This window comes from Podarcis raffonei, chromosome 11, assembly GCF_027172205.1.
Source record: "Podarcis raffonei isolate rPodRaf1 chromosome 11, rPodRaf1.pri, whole genome shotgun sequence".
Classification (NCBI taxonomy): Eukaryota; Metazoa; Chordata; class Lepidosauria; order Squamata; family Lacertidae; genus Podarcis; species Podarcis raffonei.
In genome coordinates this window covers 27,876,616-27,892,546 of record NC_070612.1, presented here as the reverse complement: position 1 = coordinate 27,892,546, position 15,931 = coordinate 27,876,616, and the positions used below count along the sequence as shown (strand labels likewise).

Sequence of the window (15,931 nt, the reverse complement as noted above, 5' to 3'; positions counted from 1 at the left end):
CTACTACAGCAGGAACATATTAATTGTGCTCCCCCCCCCCCGCAAAGCTCTACAAGTTGATAGCAACAACTGAGTATAGACATTTCATGTGAAAGAATCTTCCACACTGTTTAAAAAGGAAAGAGCAGGTTCCCTACGGCAACCATAATACAGTTTGACTTGGGACCACATGTCAAAACCTGGACACTAAATTAGTTTGATACAATTTGGTACTTTGCAATAAATTGTGCAACTGTTTTACTGCACATTCAGTACGCAACTCATCATCTATGTTACCATGCAAAAGACATCTTTAAGTGGTAGGACATGAATAACAATAAGAAATTACAATTTATTCACTACCAGGTGAATTCAAGACATATCAATATGTCAGTTTAATCATGTGAACTGGCTCTGCATGACCTTGCTGCCAAGAGCAATTTGTATATAGTTCATGTACAGCATCTCTATGCAAAAGGCCTGACAATCTGGCAGTACCGTATTCTATCAAACAGAAGATTCCACGACATGGTCTGTGTTCAACAACTCCAAGACTATGACTACCTCTTCCATGCTTCTGCTCTCAGGCAGGAGAATAATGCAGGAAGGTTTGTAAGTACTCAGTACATCGTAAATCAGGATTGCTGTGACATGAGATAACCTGGCAACTGACACAGCTTCAAGTGCAAAGCAACTGCTCTACCAACTGAATCATGTGACCGGGTTGTGCATCAGCAACACAAAGCAACTCTGCTGTGTACCCAGGAGGAAGCACACAAATATTGCCTCTGCAAGACGTGCACAGCTCCCATGACACTGCTAGCAGATGTAGTCTTCATTACTTCAACAGTGTCTTCTTCCATTTTCTATCTGCATAGATCTATTTAGACAGTAACTTTTATGATGCCAGAGTGTGGCATCTTTAATAGCACATAATGATTAACATCAAATTCACTAAACATCCACTCTAAAATTTCACAGTAGCAATGGTAATAGCATTTCATGCCTCTTCCCAGGCATGACTCTTCAAGTCAAAAGTGTGTCAGACTTAACCCATATGCTTCTGAAGCATTAGGGAGAGGCAGCGAAGCGAAAGGGTTCCTGAATTGACACAAAATCTGTCCCTTTGTTCTACTAGTGGAACCTTAATTCTAATCTTCAACTGGCAGAGTAGCAGCAGGTGTGATGGTGTTCTCTGCGAGAGCACCAATACCATGAAGAACATGATGGAGCACATTGTCTACACTTAAGGACCTGCCTCTCCATCACCAGCACAATCTCTTACCAGTTTTAGTAACATAGAACAGGGGATTTAGAGGCACTGTTAACAGCAAGTAAAACTGAAGTGAATGGCTGTGTCTCAGCCACCTAGCAGAGGAGGCCACTATATTAAATATCCCACTCTATTGCATGGGCTCAGGGCAGCTTAGAGCACTTTCTCAATGCTAACTGTTCTGCCTCCAAGGAGCTCATAACAGCAGAGTTTTCTGACATATTAAACCAGGGACGGTTTGTCTTATGTGCAAAGTGGGGCATAGCTCTGCCAAGATTCTGAACCCCTCTCCAAACCTCCAGCGCCATGGTCCAGTCTTTGACCTGTCACTCACAATAATATCAATACATTTCCAGCGACTGAGATGATTCTGTCCACCTTTTCTGCTTAGCCTGTCATAAAAATAATTAGCAGTAGATCCCGCTGTCTCCAAGGGAAGGAAACAGTTAAAACAGTTAGAAACAGCAAGGGAGGTTTCTCGTTCTCAGAAACCACCCTGGAGGCAAAATTTAAACAAAATTTAATCTCTCTAAGCCCCTGAAGGTGAAATCCAATGGGGAGGTTTCTGCAATAGACCCAAGTTGTTTGCTTCTCTGAGTGTGCAGAGTTTCATTTATTGCTTCCCTCCCTCCTTCCCTCAATATCCTTGCATGTGAGAAAGAGAGGAAGGATTTTGTCCAGGCACATTGAGTGAGGTGGGGTGTGTGTCTTTTTTTGTAAACCCTTTGCTTTTACTTTAGAAATTCTTGAGAAAATTAATGGAAGAACCCAGCTTTCTCTTTTGCTGAAATGGTTGTGAGAAAAGGTGGACATTTGCTTATACAGGCACCCGACCCCCTTGTGTGCAATTGCCATGTCCATGATCGCTGATGCACACATCATTTTTGGTGCTGCAAGGGGGCGGGGCAGATGTCTATTATACTGTGATTTATAGAGTTACTGCAGTGTACAGGTTCAGTAGTAAGACTGCTGGGCTAGGGGCCTGGGAAACCTGGGTTCAAAACCTCACTTAGCCATGAAGCTAGGATAATTGCTATGATTTTATTTTGGTGAACAATGTATGCTGCCTGAAATCCTCTATCCACTTACATAAGATTATTGAGCACTTCTCTTAACCGGACAGGGAAACAAGCCACAGAGTGGTTGACTTAGTATTACAACAGGTGGGCTGCCCTGCCTACCTGCCAAATTTGGCCTGCCAGGGGTGTGGGAAATAAACATCTGGCCATCCAACCAAAATGTTTCTCCACCCCTGCTTTATACCACACATAATAACAAAATGTGATTATGACCATAAGTTGATGAAGAATTGTTCCAACCATAGCTATTGGCCATAATGCCTATGTGGAATCACCTGGCGAGGGCTATTCTCTTCAGGCCATCATTGTAGAGGCATACGATTCGTCACTGTGGGAAGCAGAATGCTGTACTAGATGGACGCCTGGTCCAATCCACATGGGTACTTGAGATTGCAAATATTTTTGTTTGTGTGGTTTAAATGCAACAAATGAATATGACAAAATTCTGCTGAAAGATTTTAAAATCATATAATGAACTCTACAATGGTCTCCCATGCTTCCATTCCAAGGATAATCATACAGTTGGTACCTCGGTTTTCGAACGTAATCCATTCCAGAAGACTGTTCCGAGTTCTGAAACGTTTGAAAACTGAAAATTCAATAGCCTACAGCTAGGCTTCAGGATCTCACACTCAGTGGAAGCCACATGGCATGTTCGACTTCCCAGGCATGTTCGAAAACTGAAACATTTACTTTCGGGTTTAGTGTTCAAAAACCGAAATGTTCACCAACGGAGAAGTTCAAAAACCAAGGTACCACTGTAATCTGAAATAATCTAAAACTGATACAATGTAATCTTCCCTGCCAGTCTCAACTGCCTTTGTTGTTCTGTTCTTCTGAACCACCATTTCTTCTCTGTTGTTGTTAATAATATTAATATTAATTAAATTTATATCCTGTCCTCTCTCCCAAAGGAACCCAGGGAGGCAAACACACAAACGATGGCACATCTAACGCATCTCCAATACAGATGCAAACTAGGAAAGATCACTACTTAAAAGGTTATTGGAAGAAGGTTTTCAGTAAGCGCTGAAAAGGCACCAGAGATGGTGCCTGTCTAATATTTAACAGGAGGGAATTCCAAAGGGTAGGTGCCACAACACTAAAGGCCAGATGCCTTTATTGTACAGAACAGATCTCCTTATAAGATGCATCTGTAAGGAGGCCCTCTCCTGCAAAGCACAATAATTGACTTAATATATGAACAGCGAGACAATCTTTCAGGTATCCTGGTCCAAGCTGTATAGGGTTCTACATACCAAAACTATCACTTTGAACGTAGTCTGGTAGCTACTTGGCAGACAGTGCAATTCTTTCAGCAGTGGTATAACATGGTGGTGATACCCTGCTCTGGGGAAAAGTTGAGCTGCCACATTTAACACTAGCTGCAGCCTCTGAACAAACGTCAAAGGCAGTCCTACATACAGCACAGTTCAGTAATCCAGCCTGGAGCTTACCAGTGTATGGATGACAATGGTTAGGCCATCCAGTTCAGAAATGTCAGCAGCTGTCTAACCAGCCAAAGCTGGTAAAAGGCGCTTTTAGCCACTGAGGTCAGCTGGACCTCTAGTGACAAAGATGGATCAAGGAACATTCCCTGACTACAAGCCTGCTCTATGAGGGGAGCCCACTCTTTCCAAAGCAGGCAACTGACTAATTGCCTGGACAGCTGTCATGGTTAAGAGTCAGTTTATTGGCCCTCAACAGCCCACCACAGAGTCCAGGCATCAAACCAGGGCTTTCATGGCATTTCCTGATTCATATGTTACAATTAGAGCTGGGTATCACCATCATTTAATTATTCATTGCTTGCCCTTCACCCTAAGACCCCGATGACACCTTACTCCATATTACTGTTTGTGAATACAATCAACACAAAGCGTGTTGTACATACAACTTACACCATTTCCTCCCTCAAAGCAGCCCTGAGAAATAGAGAATGGGTGACTCAGGATCATGAAGTAGTCTTTAGGCCCAAGAAGGAATTTGAACAAGGATCTCCACAATAAACTCTAGTACTACTCACTCTGCCACATTGCCTCTTGGGTCTGGAATTCCACCCCAGAACACCTATGTGGTGCTACCTCCTTCCCAAATCCCCCTTTAATGAAGCCACTGCTTAGTCCTCAATTTCCATCCCCAACTCCCACCGCTGCATTTGCAAACACCCACCTGCCCCTGTCCTTGCCTCTCTGAGCACTCCTTCCTTCTTTCATTTTCTCTCTGCCAGACTTTACACTTTAAGCTGCATGGGGAAAGGTGGGGACTACTTGCCTTTGGGACAGGACAGATATTTCAGAAAAGAGGTTCAAGTAAACGGGAGTGCTATTTACAAAGGATTATGCACTCATAGAATGCCACCTAGATAACTGAAGTTTCAGATAATTTAATACTATGTATGAATGGAACATCATTGACTATGCAAAAGCCTTTGACTGTGTCGACCACAGCAAACTATGGCAAGTTCTTAAAGAAATGGGAGTGCCTGATCACCTCATCTGTCTCCTGAGAAATCTCTATGTGGGACAAGAAGCTACAGTTAGAACTGGATATGGAACAACTGATTGGTTCAAAATTGGGAAAGGCGTACGACAAGGCTGTATTTTGTCTCCCTGCTTATTTAATTTATACGCAGAATACATCATGCGAAAGGCTGGGTTGGATGAATCCCAAGCTGGAATTAAGATTGCCGGAAGAAATATCAACAACCTCAGATATGCAGATGACACAACCTTGATGGCAGAAAGTGAGGAGGAATTAAAGAACCTTTTAATGAGGGTGAAAGAGGAGAGCGCAAAATATGGTCTGAGGCTCAACATCAAAAAAACGAAGATCATGGCCACTGGTCCCATCACCTCCTGGCAAATAGAAGGGGAAGAAATGGAGGCAGTGAGAGATTTTACTTTCTTGGGCTCCATGATCACTGCAGATGGTGACAGCAGCCACGAAATTAAAAGACGCCTGCTTCTTGGGAGAAGGGCAATGACAGGCCTAGACAGCATCTTGAGAAGTAGAGACGTCACCTTGCCAACAAAGGTCCGTATAGTTAAAGCCATGGTTTTCCCAGTAGCGATGTATGGAAGTGAGAGCTGGACCATAAAGAAGGCTGACCGCCGAAGAATTGATGCTTTTGAATTATGGTGCTGGAGAAGACTCTTGAGAGTCCCATGGACTGCAAGAAGATCAAACGCATCCATTCTTAATGAAATCAGCCCTGAGTGCTCACTGGAAGGACAGATCGTGAAGCTGAGGCTCCAGTACTTTGGCCACCTCATGAGAAGAGAAGACTCCCTGGAGAAGACACTGATGCTGGGAAAGATGGAGGGCACAAGGAGAAGGGGGCGACAGAGGATGAGATGGTTGGATAGTGTTCTCGAAGCCACAAACATGAGTCTGACCAAACTGCGGGAGGTAGTGGAGGACAGAGGTGCCTGGCGTGCTCTGGTCCATGGGGTCACGAAGAGTCGGACACGACTAAACGACTAAACAACAACAACATGAATGGAACAACAAGAGAGACAAACATCTGACAACAGTTAGAAGAATTTCAGATGCCAAACCATGCTGCTCACGTTTGCTTTTGAAGAAAACAAGTCCTTTTTCTGTACATGCCAGTACTTAATTATAACTATCTAGTCTAGGTCTGCAACTAAGAATTTTTCAGGAATCTATGAAAATAAGAGATTTAAAACTGCAATAATTTGCCAGTCTTCAACATCATTCTGTTTCTAAGGCAATAAATAGTTGCATTTTTTGTCACTACATCTGTGATTTAAGTACATGTCAATGGAGATGCCTCCTAGTAAGTTACGGGTTACATTTAATAAACCATAGGTCAGATTGTCATTTTTCACATGCTAACTCAATGTGGGCAAAGACGGAAGCAGTAACAATGTCACAAACATATGCAGGCAAACCATGCGCTTGGCTGCGCATCTTTATCATCACCTTGTAAGAAGAAAGGGCCATGGTAGTGATGATAGCTCTCCTTGTGTTTAAAAATAATCACAATCACATAGAAAAGAGGGGTGTGTTTTAAGAGGAAAAAGGGGCCAAAACAGTCCCTAATTCCAAGCACATTTTGTCCAACTGAGTATTGTCATTTCTGGTACAGACATCTAGCCAAGGAAAACAGTACTTGAGGAAGAGATGCTGCAGAAGGAAAGTACAGAGTTCAGTGCCCCACACTAATACACACTTAAGCCACACCCCTATCTCAGGCTCCCCTACCTCAAAAAGTAGCCTATAAATACTTAAAAACAACAACAAATATGCAATTGGAGCAGTTCGGGGTTTTAAACTCAAGTAGGAGCTACCATCACATATAGTCTGGCCTTTTTGGTAACATGATTGTAGAGCTTTCATTAATATACTCTGTAGAAACATGAAATGTTAGCCAGCAGTGTTATGTCTGTAGCAGCTGGCTATCATATATACCTGAGTCAAAATTAGAGTAACCCAATGACTGATGGGAATGCAGCCAGGTGCCAAAAAGGCTTAGGCAAAATTCAACACACAACTTGTTGTGGATATCTGCTTCCATTTGTATTGGGCTTTTTATACATACAGTCTATGGAAGATTCTCTAGATGATCAAGCCTGTTCATTATAGCTTTTGCATAAGAGTAGATAAAATGCATATCAAACAAAATTATGGGGAAAATGTATAAGAAGGTCACAGTTGCTTCTTCACTTTTATAGTCCACCAACAGCACATGGGTCAACAACCATGTTTGCTTGTATTCACAGGTCGCATACCCAGTTATCTCAGCCATATCCAGAGATTTTGTACCTCCTTCAATGTCAAACTTCTCCCTCTCATTGCTAAAGGAGTACACCTTGGTCACAATTTCTGTTGGACTGGATGTAGCTCCCCCCTTGATCACTTTCACTCTTTCAAAGTGTTCCCCCTTGATCACTTTCATTCTTTCAAAGTGTCATTTTAGGAGCTTTTCTTCTTTTCTGTACTCCTCATTTGTTGAAAATAAGAACAAGATAGGAAGGATGTTATCTTGGCATCAGTTAAACAGTTCCAGCAGTGTCATAATGTTGTTTGATATTTATTTTGTTGTTAAACTTAGTTCTGATCATTCAACAAGTGTACAAAATATTAAGAACATTGGATGACATGAGGTAAAAAAGTTGGACCACGTGATGTGGAATGATCAAGTAGTTTCAGTTAATTTATGGATATGTATGGACAGAATGACAAAAGAGGAAAAACATCTGACAAGGATTTGAGATGTCAAAACACACTCCCCAAAAATAGTCTGGCCCACCTTTCCAGTAAATACTTCCATTATCCCAGACAACTGGCCATGCTGTTTGGAGTTATGAGAGAGCTGGAGTCCAACAAAGTCTGAAGTGAACCAGGTTGGGGAAGTATTTGGCAAATCTACAGAACATGAGGGGAAAGCTTTTCACATGGGTGGGTAAGGCAAGTAGCAGACAGAAAACAAATGACCTGAATGCTACACAGAGGCATTTTGGAATGGGCAGTTTTAAGAAAACTTAAGATCAGGGAGCTATATTCCCTGCATGTAGATGCAAATGTTTGCTTCTAGGTGTATCCAACCAACTAACAACTTCCTAAAGAGTATCTGTAAAGCTTCAAGGTCCTTTGGCAAATGGGAATAATTTTTAATGCCTCAGATTTTCTGTGCTTTGTTCTTCAGTACAAAACATGCAGTATGTTGTAAATATCTCACTGATTTCACTGGAATCCACATTCTAATAACTATGCTGGCAGCATTTAAATGTTACACAAAAAAGCATGTAAGTGAACACTAGAATCTTTTTGTTGTCCCAAGAAGAGCCATGTTACATGGGGTCATCAGGCCTTTTTGCATGCAACATAGATTCGGGCCTTTAGATTTAGGATGTAATAGATTAGGTTCTTCAAGGCCAGAAGCAGGTTTTCTAAAATAAAACACAAACCATTCAATGGCAATATTGAAGCTCAGATCCAAGTAGACCAAAAGCGAGAGAGAAAGGTGAGCCACAAAATCCCATGAAGTGGAAAAGCCATGGAAATCTACAGGCAAGACTGATTGTCCCAGCAAGGCTTCAGAAAAGACTGAAGATGGAAAGTTGGCATTCTACTACTTGGTGCAATCAAGGTACACTAAATCTCAAGTTATAGATTAAGCAATATTTTATAGTTATTTCTTCTTACTTTTTTAAAAACCCAATGCCTATGTGGGTGGGTAGGTGCTTAGCCCTTGTTACTCTCTTCCCTATCCTCTCCATCTCTCTCCCATAGATAAAAAGACAATTTAGGGAGGGAGTTTGTGAACTGAAAACCAGCAGCTTCTTTCTGCATGCCTTTCTTCCATTGAGATGCCCCTGCCTGGTTTAATCAGAACAAGAAAGGAGAGAAACAAGGCAACACACAGTGACTCTAAGAGGAAACAGAAGAGAGGTGTTCATCTACTCTACTAAGGTCTCTGGCTTCCTAGCAATTACGCTCACTGAAAATCCACAGCACACAGGAATCTACTGAAGAGAACATTAAATTATGATTAGCTTAGACCTGCACACAAAATATTACACATGCAGATGAATCCTTTCACTGGGTTCAATCAACTAAAGAAAGGTCTAGCATGGCTTGCAAGCTCATTATGTATACTTGACAATGAGGAACTTGGACCACATCTCCCTAGCCCAAGATATTGCCTGGTCTCCAGAGCTGCCAACTTGAAGACAAAAATAGAGGTGCTGCAAGTTATATTTGCAGCAACAGAACTTGAATTCAGGGCACTTTACAGGGCGTGGGGTTTCAGGTGCTGGCCCCTCCTTTGCCTTCTTGAAGAAACCATCCAGGACAATTAGTTAACGACTGAGCCCTACAGACACCGTAAGTCATAGGAGAACAGAAACCAGAAACCATAACAGTACTATTTGTTGCCTTTCACTAGTTAACCATGACATGCACTTTACTATGTAAACTAACCACACATTATCTTGATACATAAGAAGCATCTAGATTACAGTTCATTTCACACATTGAATCATAGAATTGTGGAGTTAGAAGGGACCACAAGGATCATCTAGTCCAACCCCTGCAATGCAGGAATTTTTTTGCCCAACGTGGGGCTCAAACCCACCACCCTGAGATTAAGAGTCTCATGCTCTACCAGCTGAGCTATCACATGAGCCTTAGATTCTTTGGGGGAGGAGAGGGGAATGTGTAAAATAAGAATATTATTAACCAAGCATAGAAAGCAGAATATCATCTTTTTTTAAAAAAAACAACAACTCCATGCACATTCCAGCCAATACAGATTCCACAACTGCAAAAATACATATATGTATACTGTATGAATTAAGTGGCACTTTCAAAAACTCTCATAGCTGTACTGGTGGTTGGCACCATCAACAAAAAGGTAGTACAGTAGTGTTCAAACTACTTTGGAATAGCCATTCACCCAACCCACAAGCTGCTTAAGGAGCCATTTTCCTCACTTTTGAAAGCAACCAGCAGGGCTAAAAAAAATCCCCAGCATTTTAAAATATTTCGACTAAAGAGGATTTTCTCAGAGTGTTAACTGCTTGCAGGAAAAGAGTGTATATTATTCCTCTTTCCATTATCTTTCTAGTACTTATGGAAAACAGGATCGCTGATTAAGTGTCAGACCTGGCTGACAAAACAAGAGCAACAAATGTTTCCTGTTTTATGGCTGAAGCATTCCAGTAATATTTAACGTTATCCATATTCAAAGCTGAATAAATAAGTCTCTGGTTTCATTGCCGTTGTGACATTTCTCAGTGCTGCTAACCAAGATATTTACTAAGCTATTACGGAAGGTAGTCTTAGTGCCGATTTAAATTCCAACATAGTTACCTATGACAGTGCCTCTCTTACAGATAATAGTGGAAATGACGTGGCCTACCTTTAAAAGGCAAGCATTCCATACTTCATGGAAACTGGACATGTTAAAGACACCCACTTCCCTCCTTTACAACTCCTAGATTCAATATGAAATCCTTACCCCATGATGGCCAATGGAGACGTGCTATGGGAGTCGTTTAAGCAGACCAATTCCTAAATGGATTTGCCTTGCACTTTTACAACGCGGCAACTGGACCCCAGCTAGTTAGCAGTGCTGACACTCCTTCTCGGTCTGGTTTTCTGCCTTTTCCTGTAGTAGATCCCAGGTGTTTCCACGAAATCCACGGGGCCCTATAATCCTTCTCAGCAGAATTTTACACGCTAGAGTCTACAGGCATGTGGGAGCGTGGCGGGGGAGGGGGAAGAAACCCTTATGTAGAGAAGACAGGGAGTCTGGCTAGGGAGTCGGCCCGAGGGGACTCTCCCCCATAGCCTCCCGGAGCCAGTCTCCTCCGCACCCCCTGCACCACGGGGTCCAGGGGCAGCTCCAGCTCCCTGCCAGGAGGCGGCGGACAGGAGGTAGAAGCAGCAGCACCAAGCCAACTCTCCTTCTGCAGGGAGGAGGTGGGGGGGATTAGAAACCCCACAGCAGCGCTTATGCCGTCGGCAGTTAATAGAAAAGCCCTGGAGCGGCGGCGAGAGCCCCGGATCGCCGTCCGTCTCAGGTGCAGAGCGGGATTGGGGGGCTTGCAGTGTGCGCAGCGCTCCGCGCCGCCCTTCCTTCTAACACCCCCGCCGGCAGCAGCAGCAGCAGCAGAATGGGGGGTGTCGCTTCATTTTCCCAAGCAGCAGCGGCGACGGCGGTAGCAGCAGCAGCGGGAGGCGGCGGCGGAGGAAGAAGCCGTTTCGCCGGCGCTGACATCGGGCTCCGGTAAAACGGCGGCTGAGGCAGTGCACCGGCCGCGCATCCCTTGCAAGGGCGGGATGATGAAGACGTGGGGGGCTAAAGGGGAGATGTGGCGGGTCCCCCTTCAGGCACGCCTGTTTCTGCAGCGGGGGAGCATCTTCCTCCGGCTCCGAGCTGGCAGATCAATCATTCACAGCAGCAGCAGCAGCGAGGCGGGAGGAGAAAGAGGAGGAGGAGTGGCGGTGGTGGTAACCGCGTCGATAGCAGCAGAGCCCCCTCGCGCCCCTCTCTGCAGCAGCGGGGCCACAGCGCGGGCTGCTGCGACAGCGAGAGGAGGAGGAGGAGGGCGCTTGCCCCTACAACACCTCAGGCACCGTTCCCCCGACGGGCAGGCAGGCAAGGCGCGGGGCTCTCCAATCGCAGGGTCAATCCGTGCCCGGCCGCTCAGGCTCTTCCCTGCCCGCAAAAGCCTCTCCGCGCCGCCCGCTCACATCCTCCCGCCTCACACCTCCTCCTCCTCTCCCCGCCCTCGCACACGCCTCCGCCTCAGTCGGTTGCTCCCTCACTCTCTCCCTCTGCCGGTTTCCCGCGCAGGACAGGCTGGGAGCGTGAGGGGGGAGAGCCGGGAGGGCGGCGCTCAGAGCTGGAGGCGCCAGAGAAGAGACGGGCGCCCCGCTCTCCCTTCGCTCAGTCCCTCCCACCGGCGCCCGCAGCTACCCAACCCCAAAAAAATACAATTAAAAAAGCGGGTGGAAGGGCTGCGGGTGCAGCGGCGTGTAAGCAGCCCGGGCTAGGCGCGGGGTCTGCCCCTCCACTCGGGCCCAGCTCTTTCCCTGCGGGGCTGCGCGGTGCAATGTCTTCTCTCGGCTACTCCGCAACCACGAGCCCCCCGCGCGGCAGCACCTGCTTATTCTGCCTCCATCCTCTACTCGGGGACCTTTAAATAGGGCACGTCACCACGCTCCCCTACGCATCGCCGTCACACACTGCTCCCGGCGCTGACGTCACCGGGGTGCGGGGGATGATGTCAGGTTGGTCCACGCCGCCGGAAGCGCTTCTATAATAGGGAATGGAATAGGGGCGCGCGCGAGTGCAAAGAGAGGAAAGGATGGGCTGGGCTGCTGCGACCCACCTCCAGGATCTTGGCTTGCCCCTGGTGCGTCGTCTAACCCCCCACCCCCCATAGTTACCCTCAAAAAAATTGCTTGTCTAGAAAGAGAAGTTCTGACTCTTCGTTTTCCACCTAAAGACTGAAAACATGTCGTGAAAGTAGCAAATACGCCCTGAAGCAAATCAAATCCAGACTCTGATGCTGGGAGTCAGCGTTGCAATTTGAATTGCAAACCAGGCAGGCAGCTAGCACAATGCTAAAAGGGTCACGTCCTCTTTGATGTTGTTTATATGTTGCTTTGGAGATTTTTACTCAAAGAGCAACTCATAAATATTTAAGATAAATAGAATATTATACTACCCATAGTCTAAGGATGAAGTGGGCAACAACTAGATTGCACTGTAAAATATTTTTAGTAGAATTTTACGCATCTTTGGGGTTTTTTTGGTTTTGTGTTAAATATGACTTCTATGATTGCATATAATAAACATATTTTCAAATAAAAGATGGCTTGTATGATTACAGCTTAAATTAGATTACAGCTTAAATTAGAAAGTATGATGGCAAAAAACATTTAAAAATTAGAAAGAAGCCAATGCTGTGAATTGCTAAAGAGAATCGATCTACCTCTTGCTGGAAACAGGAAGCTGTTTCTACCAAGTCATCAACCAACAAATCAGTTCCTCTTGGGCAGAATTGTGAATGCTAACCAGCAGCTGCTTGCCAGGTGTCAGACAGAAATATTTCCCAGTTCCTATCTAGACACCAGGGGCAGAACCAGGGAACTGAATAGAAAACCACTAGAAACCCACTTTTCATGTATCAAAAGACATATAACTTAGTTATCTGTTTGCATTAAAAGTTTTACTGATTTTATGTGTTTTTGTTAATAATTTTTTTAGCAGTTTGCGGAATTTAGCTGTGTTTTATCAATAATTTTATTATGTACACCACTTAGAGACAGGTGGGATATAGCAGCTGTCTCAGGCAATGGAAGCCCCCAAGGCAGCATTCCTGCAGGAGCCCCACCTGCCCTGCCGCTACCTGTGGAGAAGCAAGCACCAATTTTCTGCAAGATGTTTGTGAGATCTTTTGAGATCTCAGCAGAACTTGCTGCCGCTGTACAACCTAGCTAAGGGATGCTTCAACGGGGGTTGCAGCAGGGCGGGCGGCACTTCCCATTTTGCCTCAAGTGTCAAAACAGGACACACTGACCCTGCTTAGAGACACATGTGACTGAGCAGCCTCAAAATCTTTTATATAATTGTTGCTGCTGGATCTGGAAGAATTTGTAAGCAGAATTAAAATAAGCTGCTAGTACTGTTCCACAAGAGTTCATGTAATGCTATATATAGATAGGAAAACATTTCTATATTGGAATCCTGTAATGCTAATTGTTTGCGCACAAATATACAGCCAAGAATTTACACAGATGAATGAAAAGAAATTGAAACATAGTATTCTGTAACATGATAGAAGAGTAAAACTGTAATTTTTAGTCAAAGGAAGGAAATAAATGCAATTCAGCTCTTCCTACCTGCATGTCAATTACCTGGAGTTTTTGCTTCCTTTCAGTTTGTCATTCTTTAGCCTTTTTTCTTTTTATTCACTTGCTTGTGGTTCCTTTTTACCGCATTCATTCTTTGCTCATATTGAGACGTCTTTGGTGGTCTTTACACACATAGCCCTGTCATTTACTCTTGTGATGTTCTTGTGCTGACTCTTCAAATCTCTCAACGGTTTCAACTGCTGTCCCCATGGAAACCTCTAGAACCTTCTAATTCCAGAAGCAGAGTAAAGAAATAATAGTTTACAAAAGCACCTTGTTTCAGACTTGTTTAAGAACAGCACATTCCAAATGAGGCAGAGAAAATTATACATTTGCCTTGTAAAGGCCATCAGCCAAAGTGGGAAGAGGTAGATTTCCCCACATCTGATCCATTAGTTAACTCAAATCTACCTCAAGTTCTGATTAGCTAATAAAAACCAAAACGTCTCACGGGAAACATACATGCTGCTATTTATAGACTTGCTTTCACTGCCGCTGTTTAAAGGAGTATAAAGGAAACAACAAAGAAAATTAAATGGGTAACAAGCTTTCTAATTTGAAAACAGTTTGAATTAACTACATTGTTTAATTGGATGCTTTAATTTCCATGCATCCATTCAAAGTTTCAACAAGTACATTGGCCTCACATCGACACCTATCGCCTCAAGCAATAATAGTGAACTTCCCAGAGAGGTATTCTAATACTAGTAACACAAGTGCATGTAGAAACATGTATTAATTGGTATTTAATGTTAGTTACTTTGAAACTGTGAAGGAAGTATGTTGTTATCTCTATGGTTTATTGATATACTGATTTTCAGCTCAAAGGTGAGGCAGTCTCTGACTTAATACATATTAGGAAGTGTAATTATTGGTACAAAATAAAAAATCATTTTAAAATATTCACATTTATGACAGGAGTATGGAATTCACTTGGAAATATAAGGTACAGAAACAAGAGTTGACACAGTTGCCCTTTCTTCTTCAAGTATGGGTCAGAAAGAGCAAAACATTAGCAGCATCAATATGAAAACTGTCATATCCCAAGAAAATAGAATACCAGAAAGCTTTTACCTAACACTATTTAGAGCCCTTAATAAAAAATGTGGACTATTGGAGCGTGAAAGAAAAATTAAGCTCTTGTTACAAGCTACTAATCAGTATGTAACTGGAAAGGGCACCTCCTACAGTATAGGCCTCAAGCCTCAGGAAAAGAAATGTTTGGAATCCATTTCCCAAAACTGTAGTGGAGACTAGTGAGTTTTCAGAATATAAATTCATTTTGACATATATCACTATGCTTATTTTATTTTTTAAATGATGAATTCTTAGTTTTTAAAAAATCTGTTTAATGTATATTTTATCTGGAGTTTTAAATATATTTTACTTTCATATGCACTTTAAATATATTCTATTTTATTCTTTTTTTTGATATGGTCTATGACCAGTACAACAATATTCTGTTTTATTCTATATTAGTTTAATAAACTACACAGACTTAGTTTATCTCCCATCTAGCCTCTGCAGGTTAATCCCCCACCCCATGTCAGCAAAAACTCCTACTCTTTACTGCTCTATAACTCCAATAGGATCTGTAGATTTTCCTTCCGGGTTGCCAGAATTTGTTTTTCTCTTTGAACAGGAGACCCTCATTGCCACAGAACAGAAACTGCTTTTGAAAGTCCTCCAGTGATGCTAGGAGCCAAAGTTATGTGAATCTAGTTGTCCAGTATTATTTTTTGTTTTAACATATTTGTACAAGACAGCTCACCACAAAGGAATGGGTCTTTCCCACAAGTGTCCACTTGTTAGGGTTCCAATCTTGTTTTAAATGCATTTGTCATATTTGTGTTTTTTAACCGTTTTTAATTAGTTTATGTGTAAATCAACTTGTGACAGTGGTTTAGAAGGTGATTAATAAAGTGTAATAATATAAAATGTACAATTAACATAAAATATCAAAAGCAAATCCTAAACACTCTCTAAAGGAAAAAAGTCAATAAAACTGTAGTACTACATCACCAGCAGGTTCCTGAAAGTGTCAGATATGCAACTTCTCTGCCTTAAAAAGTAAGAGTGATAGACATATATGTACTTTGGTAGGGAGCTCATTTTATAGCTTTGAGGCAACCATATCTTATCTTTCCCCATGACTGTACAGTATTGACTCCACCTTGACAGCAAGATGAAGCTGACAGCAAAA

At 43.1% G+C, this 15,931-nt stretch overlaps 1 protein-coding gene and 1 long non-coding RNA gene across 3 annotated transcripts in view; one reads left to right on the top strand and one right to left on the bottom strand.

The window, feature by feature from the left end:
• HOMER1 (homer scaffold protein 1) overlaps positions 1-12,014 on the bottom strand; it is a 75,318-nt gene extending 63,304 nt beyond the window's left edge. Inside the window, exon 1 of one of the 2 annotated variants that reach the window (XM_053407844.1) lies at positions 10,322-12,014. In XM_053407844.1, coding sequence (XP_053263819.1) covers positions 10,322-10,326 — 5 coding nt within the window. In that variant the 5' untranslated portion in view covers positions 10,327-12,014. Of the gene's footprint in view, positions 1-10,222; positions 10,295-10,321 lie in introns of those variants that run through there. The other variant, XM_053407845.1, reaches the window with a different exon arrangement.
• On the top strand, positions 11,020-13,736 carry LOC128423099 (uncharacterized). The gene is made up of 2 exons (XR_008332670.1): positions 11,020-11,092; positions 13,138-13,736. It is a non-coding gene; the product is annotated as an uncharacterized LOC128423099 (long non-coding RNA).
• Positions 13,737-15,931: the final 2,195 nt, after the last annotated feature.